Genomic DNA, 16,839 nt, shown 5'->3' with positions numbered 1-16,839 from the left:
GTTCATTTTGGTTTTCTTTGATGTGTAGTCTTTGGTTTCCATAGTAGCATAGTATTCTAAACCAGACTTCACTGATTTATTTCTTCTGCATTCAGACATGAAAAGTTACTGAAATTTATATTTCAGTGTCTGTTCATGTTGTACGTTTAAGCTTTAGTTGTCTTTTTTGTCTATTTTCTTAACCTCTCTTGTTGTCTTGCCTCTGGGATTGTACAGATTTCTTTTCATGGGAAAGAAAGATCCTAAATTACCTGTTCATCCTTTAACCTGCATTATAAGCTGTGCTCTTCTTTTTTCTGTCCTCATTTCCAAGATTATTCAGCTGCAAAAAAGGCACATACACAATAATTTTGAAAAGTTTCTAGGGCCTTATATCCAGTTATTGGCCTTTTGTGCCAAGGCCTGTGGTCTCTAATCACATAAATTTCCTTTCTTTATACAGAAGGTCAATTCAAATAATAAATTTAGCCACAGAGTCTAATTTGATGTTTACTACTTTGACCTCATTGATGTATTTTACAGTTTGATTTATAAGACATGAGCAGTTGTGGTTTGTTATTGCATCTTCTGTGTCTTTTGTTGCAATTCTCACCACATGCTTGCTGTCAGTCTTGCTTTGTGGTCTGTCAAATGTGTGATGGAAGTTATGAATAGGTTTTCTAAACATGACTTGATGTGTGAAGAGATGAGCTATATATTCTGTTTTCCTAGCAATGTGAAACTGTTTGTGAATGCAAACAGTTTTTCTGACTTGGATTTTTGAAGAGAGTATCTCCAAAAGTAAAATCATAAGAACACCTTGTACCTCCTCTTGTTATTGGTAGTGCTCTGTCAAGATTCTTCCCTTGTTATTGTGCCAGCTTTGACACTGGAAGGAGTAATGTGTGGCAGCTGGTGTGCAGTAAGGGTGCATCTGCATCCCTGACACATCCCTGTTGCACCTGCAGGGCTGTATGTCCTCCTGTCCTTGGGAGATGCTCCCCTCAACTACTTTGCATTACAGAGGAGTAGGAGCATTTTAAAAGGGTAGTTGCCACTACACAGTTTTGGTTTTGAAGGTCTAATGGTTGTGTGAAAAGAAAATGGGACACCATCATCACAAAGGAAAGCTGTATGCAGCTGTGCTTATTATGAAGAGACCATATATGTATTTTCTCTCACTGCATGAGATGTAGTGTATTATCTTCCCAGCCAGAGGCTTGGAGCTTGCTTCACATTTTGCTCATCTGATTTGTGCAGGCCAGTGTGCTTTAGAGCAGTGGGACTGTTGCAGCAATGCTGAGTGCTCACCAGAATGGTGGGGAGCCTTAAACAGCTGGGACAGGGCTGCTCCTGGCAGGCACAGGCTCTGTCATAGGCATCTACCACAGCTTTCCTGTGCACTGCAGGCAGAGCAGCTACCAAATGAGACTCCATTTTGATCTCCTTTGTTTACTTGATTTTATTTTTATTGAATATTGTTAACTTCGTTTATTCTGCTTAATTTTAAAAATCCCTGTCTGAAAATCCTTGCTTTTAAGATGCAGTTGATAAGACATTATCCTCCACAGCTGGTCTGTTTCTTATCAAGGTGGAAATAATGAATAAAACAGTCTGCCATATAGGAGCTCTCAAACAATCTTCTGCATCTTCTACATGAGTTTATCTTCTAATTTTCTGACGTGTTGAAGAGTTTGAACTTTACTGAGTATGGCATCTTAGTTTCTGTTAGAGCTATACTGAGTATTGATTGCATTCTTTCCTTGTGTGTGTTTTTTTGTTAATTATTTGGAGAACTTTGAATTTGGCATATATTTGCATATTGAATTATACTAAATGGAATGCCAAACTCATGTAAGGGGACTTTTTGCCTAAACTTTTTATATTTTTCAGGGCATATTTCCATCCAACTACATTCACTTGAAGAATGCATGTGTTAAGAACAAAGGGTATGTGTGAAATGTTCTGATTTCAAATATTTAAACATGGTCAGTTACTTGTACCAAAAATCTTTTGCTTATAAAGTAAATCATCTAGTTATATTATGATATCTGCAGCTTACTGCCAGAGGACTTGAAATGGTTGTCTTTAGCTAACCTGATACTCCTGCATAGTCATAAAATTGCAATGCTGTATCCAGAAAGGCACTGAATGCAATAGGGAATATCATTCTGTATTGTCTAGAGAAAAGGGGAAACAACTATGTCAAGTTTGGCTTGAAAATGGCATTGCCTTAATTTGAAGAAATTATTCTTTACATAAGCTGTCTTCTAACCTGCTGTTTAAGATTAGCTGTTTTCTTTGAGGGCTGCAGCTCTACCAGTTGCCATTTTACAAAAAAAAGTGTAAAAAAATGTATCAGTTTAATGGCAAAAAATTTTGCTAAACCTGTAAATGAACAGAGAAACCTTTTCCTTTTTTCAGGTGATGGAGAGCCAGTATTTATTTTTCACAACAGTTGATGTTGATGTTTTTTCACATTTAGAAGAGTTGATAAAAACCAGAGTCATTGGTTAATATGCGGTTTTAAATTTTGTTTTGAAATTGAACTTGTCTGACTTAAAAAAACACTGATTTTTTCTTTTATGTATAAAACTTGATACCTTGATAGTATCACTTCTAAAAATTTAAAACTTAAAAAAATTGTCAGTGAACTTAATTTCACAGTTTTCACTTAAGTTTTACTTAATTTGTCATTGTTCATACTGTATCCTTTATTTGGATTTATTAGTAGAGAACTGATACAAATTAGTTTGAAAACTATTTAGGTAAGGACATTTCTCATAATAGGTGGATGCCTGAGCATGAAGTGACCTTTGTTTTGGGAGCATAAATGAGTGTGTTGGAGGTTCATTATTCATGATGGGCAGAAATAATGATGAAGACTGTAATAATATTAAAACAAGTTTCATTCTCACAGGTGAAAATGTCCCCATGTTACTGTTAAACTCCCAGTGAAATTACAGCCACATGTGATTTGTCATGCCCTAGGATCCCTTTTTCCTTTTAAAGTTATAACTAAAACTGAAGGCTCATTGAAACAAAATTGTAAGCCATCACAATAAAATAAAGTTTAAAGGCAGAATAATTTTTGTTAGTGGACACCTTGACAGTATTTGCATGGATTTCAATTTTTGTTGCATCTATTTCCTTTGTTAGTTAGTTTCCCATTCAGGCCATGTTCCCTGCTGCACATCATGCCCAAGAGCTGTCACATTGTTATGTTAATTTAGTAAGAGAGACAAGATATCATGAAAAAAGTAATCCAGGCATGAAAAGCTGAAGTGTCAAGATCCATTTGGAAACTATGGGATTTATTCTGCTGTGAAAGTTGTTTTTTATATGCTTATCTCATAGTAAAAAAACCTCACCTTGACTTCTCTGGGGCCAAGGCTTTGCATGGGGATTAAACTATTTTCACCCAAAGTTTTTCCATGGGGATTCAATAAATCTACAAATAAAAAGTGTCATGGTTTGAAGGGAGTACTCATGTAGGTTGACAGATATCACTGTTGGCAGTAGGAAGTCTACATATTAGTAACTGCAATGGGATTAGTAATGCTTGTGCAATATCATGTGTTCTTCTGCATGTTACAGACAATTTGAAATGGTTATTCCAACAGAAGATTCTGTTATTACAGAAATGACATCAACTCTAAGAGACTGGGGAACAATGTGGAAACAACTCTATGTGGTAAGTACCCTGAATAATATTGCTTTGACTTAATAAATGTGATCTAAAAAGGTGCACTGTTGTTTAGATGGTCTGGTTTAGATGGTCTGGTCTAGAAGTGTATATTTCAGAAAAAAATCAAAAACATTTGGTTTTTAAATTTTTTTAAAATGTTTTACTAATACCTTGAAATCTTATTTTAGTCTTATTAGTGTGTCTCTTGTAGTCACATGAATAATAATAATAATATACTTCAGTAGAACTTATCAGACACCAGGACCAAAGATGCACCTGAATTACTGTTTATTCAATTTGGCTTTTTGACTGCAGAAATGACAGCTCTATAGCTTTAAAGCTCTATAGTGTCTGATGGAAATTTGTGAAAACATACTGTCACTATAGCTCTCTGTAATGTTCCTACAAAGTCCTTTTTGTTTCCTGTTTCTAATTCTATGACCTTTTTTCCCTTGGTTTTCTTTTACTTATAACATTCATATTTCCCTCTTTTTGTTACAGCAGTTGCACAGCTCTTTTTGGCAACATTTTTCTTCACTGCTGTTGTTATTGCTTGTTCAAAATTACCCTGCTTTTCTTCCTTTCCAGACAGAAAGCCAGTAAATTAATGCCCTTTTAGTGAGCTTATGAAGTGAATGAGTGTGAAGTGAAAAGAGCAGATTTATCAAATTGCGATTTTTCAGAGTGCTTGGAATATAAAAGTTGTTGATGGAGAGTCATGGTCCTTCTAAATGAATTTTAGGTTTAACTTATGCAGCAGAACTAGCTGAACTTTATTTTTATGCCTTTTATTCATAGGAAGAAAGAAAAGGGAAAGGGATTTAGGGTTTTTGGCAAGAATTAACAGAACAAATCTTAACAAGAGTGTTTCTTCAATTTTGTGTGATGAATCACTTAGATGAAGGTTGTAGTAATTTCTCAAGCTAAAGGTTGTCAAAAAAACAATGTAAAACTACTTAGAATTAGTGAAGGAAGAGTTAATAGATTTTTCCAGAACAGAGGTTCATTTATGGGAAATTGTAATGCCCATAGCTGGTATATAATTAGAGTAGGAGGATGTGGTTTCAAAGCAGTCATATTCACATAATTTCTCCTACTTCACAGTTGGATAAAGAAGAACTGTCTGGACAAGATTCTGTCTGTGTGATACTATTTATTTATGATTAGGTGGTAGTGTGTAGAGTTTTATCAATGCAAGGGAAAGTTAAAACAAATTAACACTGTGGTTCAGTGTTTGAATGCTTAGAGCTATTGCTTTTTCTATCCCTTATGTGTATGAGTTCAAATAGTCTTGAAATATAGATGATATATTCAGTTTGGATGAGATAGCAGCACAGAGTGAGCATACTCTTGGAATGAAACAATGCTGTGTTGTGCAACACATTAACTTTTTTGTTGAATTTTTGTCATACTTGTCATGTACACTAGATTAGGTTAAATGTAAGAGACACAAGGAGTTGGACTGGAATATTGGGATGGGTGTGGTGCACAGACAAGGTCTGTGGGAGGTCTGAAATTGTTTTATATGCACACACTCACATGCAGGTAAAATGGTCACAGTGTGATGGGGAATAATAGACTAAGTAAGGGGAAAAAGGGGGTTTTCCTAATTTCCTCATCATGTATGTATTTATTAGGATTATCAGTTTATAAGCAGATATCCTGATTATCAGGTGATGCAGAGGCAATCATATTTGTATCTCACAGAGGAATGAGGGGGATCTCTTTCACCGGCTGTGGCACATAATGAACGAGATCCTGGACCTGCGGAGGCAGGTCCTTGTTGGCCACCTCACCCACGATCGCATGAAGGACGTCAAGCGCCACATCACTGCTCGGCTGGACTGGGGCAACGAGTGAGTGAATATACAGACATCAAATGTAATAAAACTGCAAAGCCACTTCTTCAGGCTGATTGCAGAATGGTGAAATAAAGAACACATTTCTAACAAGCATTACCTTTTTTTTCCAATAGACTTTCTCCTTCATTGTTTTTCTGTCCACTATGTTTTAACAGTGAAAAGTCGCTTATTGTTTTATTCTGTGTAATTTATGTAGCTGTAGTGCTATCTATAAGACAGTATTTATTCCAATTGCATTGCAATATCTGGAGCAGCATTTTACATCTTTTTAATACACATGATCCCTGGATAATGCATTCAGCAGAGCTTTGTGTTCTAACTGAAACTATGTTGGTTGGGATTGCTTCTTTTTTAACTTGGTCACACAATTTAGTTCCTACTTGGGCATCTCTAACACACATCCAGCTACTGCACTCTGCATCTTCCTTTAGTCCAAATAACTGACATAAGCTTACACAAATTTTATTATCATACTTTTTTTTAAGCAAGAAAATGGTTAAAACACCCTCTGGTATTTAGGTGCTGTTTCCAAAGTCTGTTCTTTAGCATATATTTATACAGATAAATGCTAACTAAAGGAAGCAATATTCAGTAGTAGAATTACCTGAATTTCCGGAGTTTCTAGAGCTATCTGAAAGCATAAATATCTAACAGAGTGAAAGGGTTGTGACTAAATGTGTATGATTACCCGTCTGCTTAGAATTTTGCAGTAACCGAAAGGAGTTAATTGTGAAGGTTTTTGACAAGGTTTTTTCCTGCTCTTTAAAACGTATTTTTGAAAAACTTGATAATCTTTTGAATTTCATGTCCTTATGCATTCTTAAACATTATTACTTGCTGCTGTGCTGAAAATAAATTGTATTCCTGTTGATTCAAGTTCATTTTCTTATTTTGTTCAGTGGACAAAGGCAAGCATCTTTGATGTCATCCACTCCAAACTGAAAATAAGCTGATGTTTTGGCATTTGATGGATTTTCTTTTTATCTTCCTTTCCGTGGTTCTTATTCAAATTGACAGTACTAGTGCATTCTCACTGAAATGTTTACAATAGTACGAAGGACAATGTCCATTGCACACTGTCCACTCTGTGAAACAGATTTAAAAATTGTGAGAAAACATTCTATTAATGTTGCAAAGTGGAGAAAGGGAATGAATCAAATGTGAATGGTGGTTACAGCCAAAATACATCAAAATAAAACCAAAGTCAACTAATTCTAGAGTACCAGTTGATGTGGGCATTGTTTATTGAAATAAACAAACACATGCAGAGCTAATTTGTTTCTTTTGAAAGTAGAGGCTACTTACTGTTATTCCATTTCTCATACAGACAACTGGGACTTGACTTAGTTCCAAGAAAAGAATATGCTATGGTGGATCCTGAAGAGATCAGTATTACAGAGCTCTACAGGCTGGTAGGTGAATGTAATATTTGGTACTTTTGCTATCAAGTTACATACTGATAATCCACTCTTCTATTTAACCAAAAGTACCTTTTTTGATCCAATATATTGGCATTTTATAATGTAATGAATTTTAGTATAAGGAAAGAATTTGTTTGAACAGCTGTGTCATCTCTCTAAATATGTATGAAATTCTTTGATTTGATATTAAATTTGTCTTTGCATACATGCTTAGTTTAAATATTATTTGTTGTGGTTTCTGATATACCTTTAAAATTATGCTAATATGTTAATATGAATTTAATCATCAATAAAAGCTTATGGGACTCTTTATCATTAGAGCTTTACCTGGCTTATAAGCCTGTCTAGATAAGCTTTGTGGAAATATAATAATGGTATAATATTGTCATAATTGATCATACTGGGCTCTTGGTACTTTCTAATATATTAATGTAAATAGCAGTTAAATTGCATAACAAAGCTTTCCTTTGGGTGTAAAAGCCCATCTTGATCTACTAAAACCAGAACTGATATTTCTCATTCTGATTAAATCTCCAGCAAGGTCTAAGAAAACTTGCCAATTCATTTATGTCGGCTTTGGCTCATATTTAAGTACTGCAGCTGTTACAGATACACAGTTCTGGGCCTTATGTGCTTAAGACTAAGCTTGTATTTAAGCTGAATTTTATTTATTATAACTTTTGTATTTAAGTACAAACCCCCCAAAAACATCATTGCTACGATTTTTTGTGGGTCTGAAATAATTATGTATTTTTGTAATAATTTTTAAGTTGTATTTTACTTGTATTGTTGACTTGTAGTGTCAAGCCTAATAGTAAATTCTTTGTGCTAGAATCAGTATACCTTTGAGTAATTTCAAAGGGATATGTAATATTATGGAATCCTGTTGAAGCACTAGATGAAATATGGTGAGGAACCATTAATCACAAGAAACATAGAGAGGAAAAATAACCCAGACAACTAGTAATGGCACTCATGGAGTGTACTTTGTAAAAAAAAATGGGGAAAAAAGATAACCTCAGTATGAGGACTATGTAGCTTAGAAAGATTGCCGTTTAAAATTATGTTTGTTACAATGTAAGAGAGGGATATTACAGCTTCATATTGTCCTTCTCTTAATGGGTAACTAAAATGCAGAAAGTATAAACTGTGACATCAAATTAAGACAATTTACTAGCTTGTACAAAGCAGTTTGCCAGAGGTCATAAAATGTGGGTATGATTGCTTTTCCCCAGTTTAAAATACTGGTATTTAGTCTTCTGCGAAAGCTTTTTTTTATGTCTTTGAATAGTGGAATATCAAATCATTAACTGTTTAAACTAGCTAAGAAATACAATGTTGTTACAGCACAAAGCTTTAAAGTGGCTCTGCACTTTCAGAGTAAAAAAAACCCCAAACTTCTAGAGATTAGTTTTTCACCTAGAGATAACTATGAAGTGTAACACTGGGAAAGTAAATTCCCTGTGTTTTCCTTCTCAGATGCAAAAGAAAAACAAGAGAAAGGAAAAAATACAAGTTAGTATTAATTAAAAAAATACTAATTTGGAATAAGAAAGTAATTCTACATTACATATTTTACCTCTTCTTGTTTTGAGAATTTTATAATTGACTCAAACTGGTCACTGTTTTTGTGGTGTTTTCAGATGGAACATCGCCATCGAAAAAAAGACACACCAGTACCAGCTAGCAGCCACCATCTTTTTGTTCAGATGAAGAGTTTAATGTGCTCCAATCTGGGAGAGGAACTGGAAGTAATCTTTTCACTCTTTGATAGTAAAGAAAATCGACCCATCAGGTACTGTATGATTTCAATTTAAATACTGATTTTATATAAGTTTTATAATAAATACTGTATCTTTTGATCCAGGTAAAAAATTCCACATTTAGAAACAAGGGCAAGGTGGTTCTGTTTCATGAGAATATTTTTCCTCCTTCTGAAATTCAGTTGTTATGTCTATTGGTTTTTAGTGTCATTTAAGGTATACAAAAATGTATACATCTCTGTCTTGTTTACTTATTTCACCTTCCAGGTTTTTTTTCTTTGTATACAAGTATATATACATGTATGTGTACAGAATGGCAATTTTTCAGTATCTCTATTTTCATCTCTCCTAATCAGTGCACATTCAAAACTGTGAACTTTTGTTTTCTCTGTAATATTTATAAGAGGAATTCTCCTTGGTACATGAGATTGGAGGGCTGCCTTTAGTCAGTGACTTAAGCATATTTTTTTATAAAAGGAGCCTTTGCTTCTATGAGAAGGTGCTGGTTCTTCAGTGAAACTGTCAAAATCAATCTGTCCTAGAGTTCAAATTCTGTGAGAGACCTGATAACCTTTGATTTTTAAAATATTCAATAGCTACTTTTATTTTCAGAATTCTGGCTAGGAGAGAAAACATGGGAGTGATTAGTAGTGAAGCCACTGTGCATTTAATAAATATGAGCACAGGAGGGAGAGTACAGTTAGTGCAAGAGCTCAGTGATTTCTCTTTGAGGAATAGGCCAGGAAGTCTGAACCATTAAATGGCTGTGCAGTGGTGATGGGTGTGGTGGGTTGACCCTGGCCTGCAGCCAGCCATAGCCACCCTGTCACTCCCCTCCTCATCTGGACAAGGGGACAGAAAATAGAACAAAAGGCTCACGGGTCAAGATAAGGACAGGGAGAGATCGTTCACCAATTAACATCACAGATAAAACAGACCTGACATGGGGAAAATTAATTTATTACCAATCATATCATAGTAGGAATAATGAGAAATAAACCCAAAACTTCAAACATCTTCCTTCCCACTTCTCCCTTTTTCCTGTGCTCAACTTCATTCCTGATTTTCTCTCCTTCGTCCACCCTGGCAGTACAGGGGACTGGAAACTGGAGCTGTGGTCAATTGGTCACACATTGTCTCTGCCACTCCCTCCTCCTCCAGGGGAAGACTCCTCACACTCTTCCTCTGCTCCAGCCTGGGGGCCCTCCCACGGGAGGCTGTTTTCCGTGAACTTCTCCGGCCTGAATCCTTTCCACAGCTGTTGTCTTAAATATGGCAATAGGAGTTTGGGGAACTATGTGGAAGTTGGGCTGAATTTGACAAAATTATGTCTGTACTTTGCAGTGCAGGCAAAATAAGTAACCAGTACTTTGAAGGAAGAGTATATTGAGTACATTAATGTTTATGGTTAGTGAGATCATGTGTACACAGCTAGTGTTAGTGTTAGCTCTTAAATACTGACATTTCATTCTGGCCTGCACTTCAGACAGTCGTCACGAAAATTCAGTTTCCTGTCGTTTCTGAGAATTAAATGTGCATCAGGACATGTTGTTTGTGTTCACTCCAATGAATGCCACAGCAGGTGATAGATTTACAAGAGAGCTGCAGACTTTGACAGAAAACAATTTGGGGTGATATGGATTGCTGAAAACAAGGTCAAGGCAGTGGTGGTGGTGTGAAAGCAAATGGATTTGATTTCCTTTTACATGAAAGCACAAATTCTAGAGCTGTTTCTCACGTGCTTGCTGTGATCTGACCTTTAGCTATTGATTCCTGACACCAGCATCTGTTTTCAGCTGCTGTGAACTTCCTCATCCCATTACTGGCAAACCTTGAAGAAATGTGTTGTTACAAATCCAAACTGCCTTCTAAGGGTGTGGAGGGAATGACAGGATAAGCTTTGTAAAGGTAGTTTGCACCATCTGCAATTCAAACAAACATACCATACTATAACAAAAAAGCCCCCAACAAACACAACAAAAAAACCCTCCCAAGAAACAAAGAGAAACTTCTCCACATACTGGAAAAGCTAAACCTAAGAGAGCTTTCCCAATAACAAATTAGGTGCAAGGTATATCTGTATCACAGAAAGAACTCTGGAATGCAGAGTTATCCAAGATGGATCCTTCTATGATCTGTCTGGACTAGATGTGAAAGTGACTTAACTGGTTTATTACAGACTTAAAACAAAGCTGGTTGATTGTGGTGCACAGCAGTATGGTACAATGTGTATTTTTTATTCAATACAAATGGGTGGGATATTTTAGAGATCTTTAGGCCCTTGCTGATGCATGTTTGACATGAACAATCTCCCTCAGAAGGATGCTGATGCATGAGAGGAGACAGTGTCCCCAGCCCCCACAGTTCACACCCTGCAATGATGCCAAAGCCTTTGGGCAGCAGTGGAGTTGAGGAGCTTGGATACTCAGACTCTTCTGCTCATTTCTAGCAAAAGTGCTGGTCAAAAGCTGTGTGTACTGTAGCACAGATCCTTACACCTTAGGATCTGTCAGAACCTAGTTGTGTCATTTGTCCATTGTTTTCCCAAGTCATTGTTTTTGGTCCTGTAGAATAATGTAATGAAAAGAACAGATGAAACTTGTTACTAGCACAGGTAAAGATAGAAGTATATAAATATAAATGACTTAAAATTTATTTCTCCAAACCATTGCTTATGTTATTAGAATTTTTTGGACTTTATTTCTTTGGACTTTGCTGCTTTATATGTTAAATTTTGCAAGCACTGTATGTGTACCAAGCTTTCCTCAGGTGGGTAATCCTGTTTATTTTAATGAGACTGTTAGAATGCATAATAGAGCGTTCATTGTCTACCTCATATAAATTGACATAAAGCAAGCCAGCTTTGTAGCCCCTTAAAGAGTTCAGTTGGCGAGAGTACAGAATTCAGATTTAATAATACAATTTTTAAAACTACATTAGCTTCTTCTCAGATGGATCTGCAATTTTAAGCTCTCTCTACATCAATATATCTAATAAATCTATTTTATTTTTTCTAATCTCATGTATATGCAATTAAAATAGCAGCTTTAAAAGCCTGTTGGAGGGCTAGAAGTTACGTTGTCTGTTTGCTTATTTAATTGATTGGATATCTTTTTCTACAGCTTTTTTTTTGTTGTTGGTTTTATGTTATCAGTATCATACATTCTACTGTTTGAACAGCAGTATTTGTTGAAGTATCACAGTAAACAGAATAGCAATTGTAGATACTGAGGTGAGGAAAGTCTCTCCAAAAAGAATAGTATTTCCAGTCCAGACTAGTGCCAGAAAAAACCCTGTGGAAAAGTCCATGCTTTGGAAAGTAAGGTGAAAGGAAGGTACTTCATAACATAGGGAATGTGTGGTTTGATAGCTGAGCTTTGTATTATAGCACAAGAATAGGATTTTCCTTAGCCAATTTTAAGCTATAATAATTATAATAAACTTAAACAATTTAAAACTGTTTTCTTGTGCAATATTAAGAAATTATCAGACTTAGACAATATCCACTGAGCAATGAAAGATAGTGAAACCTTTTCTTGTACAGTTATAGATTCTCTCTGAAAAAAGGCATTTTGTAACAGCTGAGGCAAACCAGGGTATGAGGAGAGAAAGCACAGTGTGTTAACAGCTCTTGCATTGGCTTAGTGGGACCAGAATTGAGTATCTAGTAAGGAAATGTTGTATCATTACTTGCTAAGAACAGATTAAAAGAATACAGATGTATAAAGTGGAAAAAAATTAGATATCAAATTGAAAGCTATGTGCCTGAATGTCAGCACAAAACTTCTCTCTAATTCTTGTGACCCATATGTTTTGCCACAGAAACTACATTTAGTAATTATTCTTGGCAGAAGTGGATTCCAACATGAAGCAATGTAGGTACTGTTTGTCATTGTAAAGACAAGCAGATGAGGAAAAGGAGAACAGTAGCAATTTTAATTCCTTTTATGGTTTGTAAAACATATTAATATAGATTGCTGTGGCTTAAGAGACAGTTCAGATTCTTTGGCAGATAAGTGTAAGTTTGAATATTCAAAGGCGGAGTGAGAAATTTGGCATGCATCCTTTTTCTCTTAAAGAGAAAACCACACCTGCTAATATAAATCTATTCTTCACCTACACTGCACTCTTGTTTCTCTTTATTAAAAAAAAAAAAAATTGGAAAATCCCCAAAGTGCTTTATATTTAAATTATTTAAATTCAGAATTTGCTCCTCTTCATCATCTTTTGTTTCCCTGAGTAGTTGTGCATCACTAGACATGAATTAGTCCTGAAATGAAGTACAAGTATGTCTTCAGGTGGATGGCAGGGGGAGGAGCAGACCACCAGCATCACCTCTGGAATCTGTGTTGATGGATGTATCTTTCTGCAGTCACAAGTAAGCTGCCAAGATTAAGACATGACCAATGCTTTCCTTTTTGTCTGATCTCAGAAGGTTTCCTGATGAATCAGTGGACTTTAGGATTGGAATCCAGACACAAAGACATCTAAACTTAAGATCTTTGTGTGAATTGCATCTCCAGTAACTAGTTGCTAGTTATAGTCAGCAAAACCTAGAAAGCAATTCAGCTGGTGAAATGTCTGCACCTTCTTTAGGACATTTTGGAAAGCTCCTTAGGATCCATAGATAATATTGATTAAGGAGCTGCTCAATGTGCCCTGAAGTAATTTTGATCTGAATCTATTCTGCTGCTTTTTTGTTTTCTTTTTCACTACTTTAGATCTCAGTAAAGTTTGAGGCTTCAAGTTCAGAAGGAGTTGATATTGAACTCATACAGGATATAAATTCTCAGTATTAGTTATCTGAGTTTTTGACATCAGCCCTTTAGAGTGCAATCTATAGGAAAAAACACTCTGAATTTGGTCTTAAATATATGCAAAGGATTTAGGGTAGTCAGATAAAAAATAACTGATAAATATATACGTACAAATTTACTGGTTTTCACTATGCATTGAATTTTTTTTTTAGTTTAAATAGAGCAGATATGTTGTGGTAGGCAATGTATATGGTTAAGGAATATTCTCCTAATTAAACATAAACATTGGTGCTCTCATTGTGGGACCTACCAGTGCATCTTTAGGATAGCACCTCTTAAAATAAGTAAAGAGATGGAAACTAAAGCCATAAAATCATTTAACAGTTATTCTGGTTTTGATAATCTATCTTAGTATTCCTTCAGTGTTTTGAATAGATCATCATTAGATGATCTTTAAGGTGTGCTGCAACCCAAACCATTCTGTGATTCTATGAATAAAAGAAAAAATAAGTATATTTATAGCTAGACTACTCTGTATTAAATACTTTTTCATCTTTAACAGCATGTATAAATGCTCATAATTTTTGCAACATGTACTGAGAATTAGATAATAGGTTTTTCGTGAGATGTGAAAAACTGATTTTGAAAGGCATTAGTAACTTCCCCAGAGCAGAAATCTGGTATCAGATAGTGACAGAAGAAATCAGTGATGCTTCAAGGTTTTTTATTTTCAGACTTTGTCTAAAGATTTCTCTGGATTGGTAAGGGCTGTTATGCCTTGCTTACACCTAACTTAGTGAGATCAGCACCCACTTTGGGCAATAGGAATGGTTTTCTATCAGTTTTACTAATCTAGAGGTAAATACTCTTTTTGGATAATTTTCCATTTGTTTGGGACAGGATGAGATTGTACTTTTCTCTAGACTCTTTCTAAATATGTTGGCATCCACAATAATGGATTGTATTAAGTTAGGGGTAATAATAAATTTCAGGTTTATCTGTGACTTTATTATTCCTGTTAATAAACAATAATAATATTATTTTCCAGACTGTTCCTATATTAAAATAATTGTCTAATATGGGCCTTCCCACTCTAAAAGGCTTTTTTTGAATTTGACTATTTACTTCTATGGAAGTAGAAAAACTGTCAGTATTTAAGTCAAGTAGTTAATCTGAGTCATGACATGCTTATCCTTGTTAAGGCTACAGTTCTTAGTCATTCATTTGCTACTTAATTGGTGCATGCTAATTTCACTTGATCTGTATGCAAATGTATATATCCATATTTTCTGGCTAAAGTAGCTGCTAGGAATAATTTTTGCTATCACTTAAATTAACAATAAACAGCTGAAGTCAGCTCCTGATGGTTCCTAGAGTTTTCCCTGGTGTGTTTTTGTATCATGTTCCATTTGTCTCCCCTTCCTGCTGCTTTACTAGAACAGTAATAGCCCCTGAGTGGGGTAGAGCAAGTGTGAGTGGCACTGCTTTAACATGATACAACCATTTGGCTTTTTCCAGTAAAATTCTTTGGTTTATGTGCTGTTTTATCTTCTAACCATATGTTTCTGTTCCTCTTTTATTTCTGTTAAAGTCAGAAGCCGAGTTTGTGTGTTCCTTGGGTAATTTTGGTTCTTTAAGAAAGTAAAATACTCTAATGATGACACTTAAATTTTAGAAGTAATTTCACTAGTATAGAATCCTAAAGGAAGCATTTTGGCATATGCAGTTGTAGAGAGGTGCTGTTACTGTAGTTGCAAAATGAAAGAGGTCCATGGTCACATCTCATGAGATTTGTTTGTCTTTTAGTTCAGTCCTATTTTTCTGGCCACTGCTGAGCTTTTGCTGTCTACTTGGAGTGGTTCTTAAAGTATATGAGCTCAAACATACTCTATGGGGATCTGTACTGGTACTTCATGCTGTTAAAAAAATGCTTTTATAAAATCTGTTCTGGAATCATGTATGTTGCACAAATGTTTGAGAAAAGCAAAATCAGAAGGACTTACCAATGTGGTTAAGAGCCTTGAAGATTTGCTTTTATATAATCGAATTTTGTTGTCAGCAAATCAACAGGTTGGAAGTCTAAGACTGCTGTTTACTTATGCAAGTAGTGCCATCCTGTAGGAGTGGATTTGTAGAGCAGAACTTCGTGCTAGACCCAATGTTAATGTGTAAATGTTTTAAGGATTTTACTGTGGACTAAATCTGTGGTTGTGTGGACTGAGTGGCAGCAGCATATGTTCTAGTTTGGATTCACAGCTCTGGCTTGTGAATCAAAATGTGGAGATGATCAGAAGATTGTCTTCAAAAGCATCTAATTCAACTTGATCATGTAGATCATAAAATAGTGTATGTAAGATGGATATTACAGGATCATAGTTTGGATGGGGGGAAGTTCTGTAAAACAGAGTAACTCAACTGTGCTTTGGGACATAATTCTTTCTACTACAATCACATTGCAAAAACAATTTCAGAGTTCAAAGGGATTAGAGAATCCTGAGTGCAAACAATGAGAAACAATAACTTTAGGTAAGAGATAGGCCATTGTTACAGCTCAAAAAAACCTGGAAATCTGTTTGCAACGTTTCAGCACACTGCAACAATCTTGTGTTCTGATGTTCTTTATTAGCATCACTTGTAGTGTGTGGTCACTTGTGAAGTTTTAGAAGGTTTTCTATTCCTTGGAATATGAAGGTGAATATATAGAGTCCTGGCGTTTTGAGTGCTGAAGAGTGTGAGTGTGGTGATGATTGTTGGCTTTGGGGAGATCTTTTTCTTTTAACCCAAACAGAAGTTAGTGCAACAAACTTTTCTTTCAACAGTAAGATTACACTTAAAAAGCCAATGATAAATACTTCAAGGGGTTACACAGTTAGAAATTTTGTAGTGGCACTTTTTCAGAGAAATAAAAGATTATGATGGCAGTCTGTGCTTTCTGTTCACATGTACTAATACCAGCTACTCAATACAGCATTTTTTTTCAGCAGTGATGACCTTAGTGTAGCCAGGGGGTCCATTTACACTGGAGCTCTAAGAACACCAATCATTTAATCAAAAATAGAGATTTTTTTTTTCTTATCAGATCCTGGAAAGATCTCACTTATTGGCTTTTAATAGAATCAGTTTAACAAGTGGCAAGGGACAAAATAAGGACTTAGCTGTTTTCTAGACAATGTACATTATTCACCAAGGCTGTGTTAACTTTATTTGTTGCTATAAGAATATTCTGCTGCTATAAAAAAAAGCCAAAAAGCCCAAGGATAACATTTACCAGATGACTGTTCAGAAAATCAAGTTATCCCTATGTCTTCTGAAATTCCTACCTTTCCAGTGTAGATGCCATAGGACTGTATTAATAGATGTAGCACATTA

The 16,839-nt window shown here is 35.4% G+C and overlaps 1 protein-coding gene across 1 annotated transcript in view; it reads left to right on the top strand.

Annotated features, from left to right (window-relative positions):
- DOCK4 (dedicator of cytokinesis 4) overlaps positions 1 to 16,839 on the top strand; it is a 223,712-nt gene that overhangs the window by 82,875 nt on the left and 123,998 nt on the right. The window contains exons 4-8 of the mRNA XM_066550492.1: positions 1,873 to 1,928; positions 3,577 to 3,673; positions 5,375 to 5,523; positions 6,857 to 6,941; positions 8,594 to 8,745. Of these exons, the coding sequence (XP_066406589.1) occupies positions 1,873 to 1,928; positions 3,577 to 3,673; positions 5,375 to 5,523; positions 6,857 to 6,941; positions 8,594 to 8,745 (539 nt within the window). The remainder of the gene's footprint in view (positions 1 to 1,872; positions 1,929 to 3,576; positions 3,674 to 5,374; positions 5,524 to 6,856; positions 6,942 to 8,593; positions 8,746 to 16,839) is intronic.

The sequence above is a fragment of the Molothrus aeneus genome, chromosome 5, assembly GCF_037042795.1.
Source record: "Molothrus aeneus isolate 106 chromosome 5, BPBGC_Maene_1.0, whole genome shotgun sequence".
NCBI lineage: Eukaryota > Metazoa > Chordata > Aves > Passeriformes > Icteridae > Molothrus > Molothrus aeneus.
Note: the sequence above shows the minus strand (reverse complement) of the source record. Positions and strands in the feature narration are given on the sequence as shown.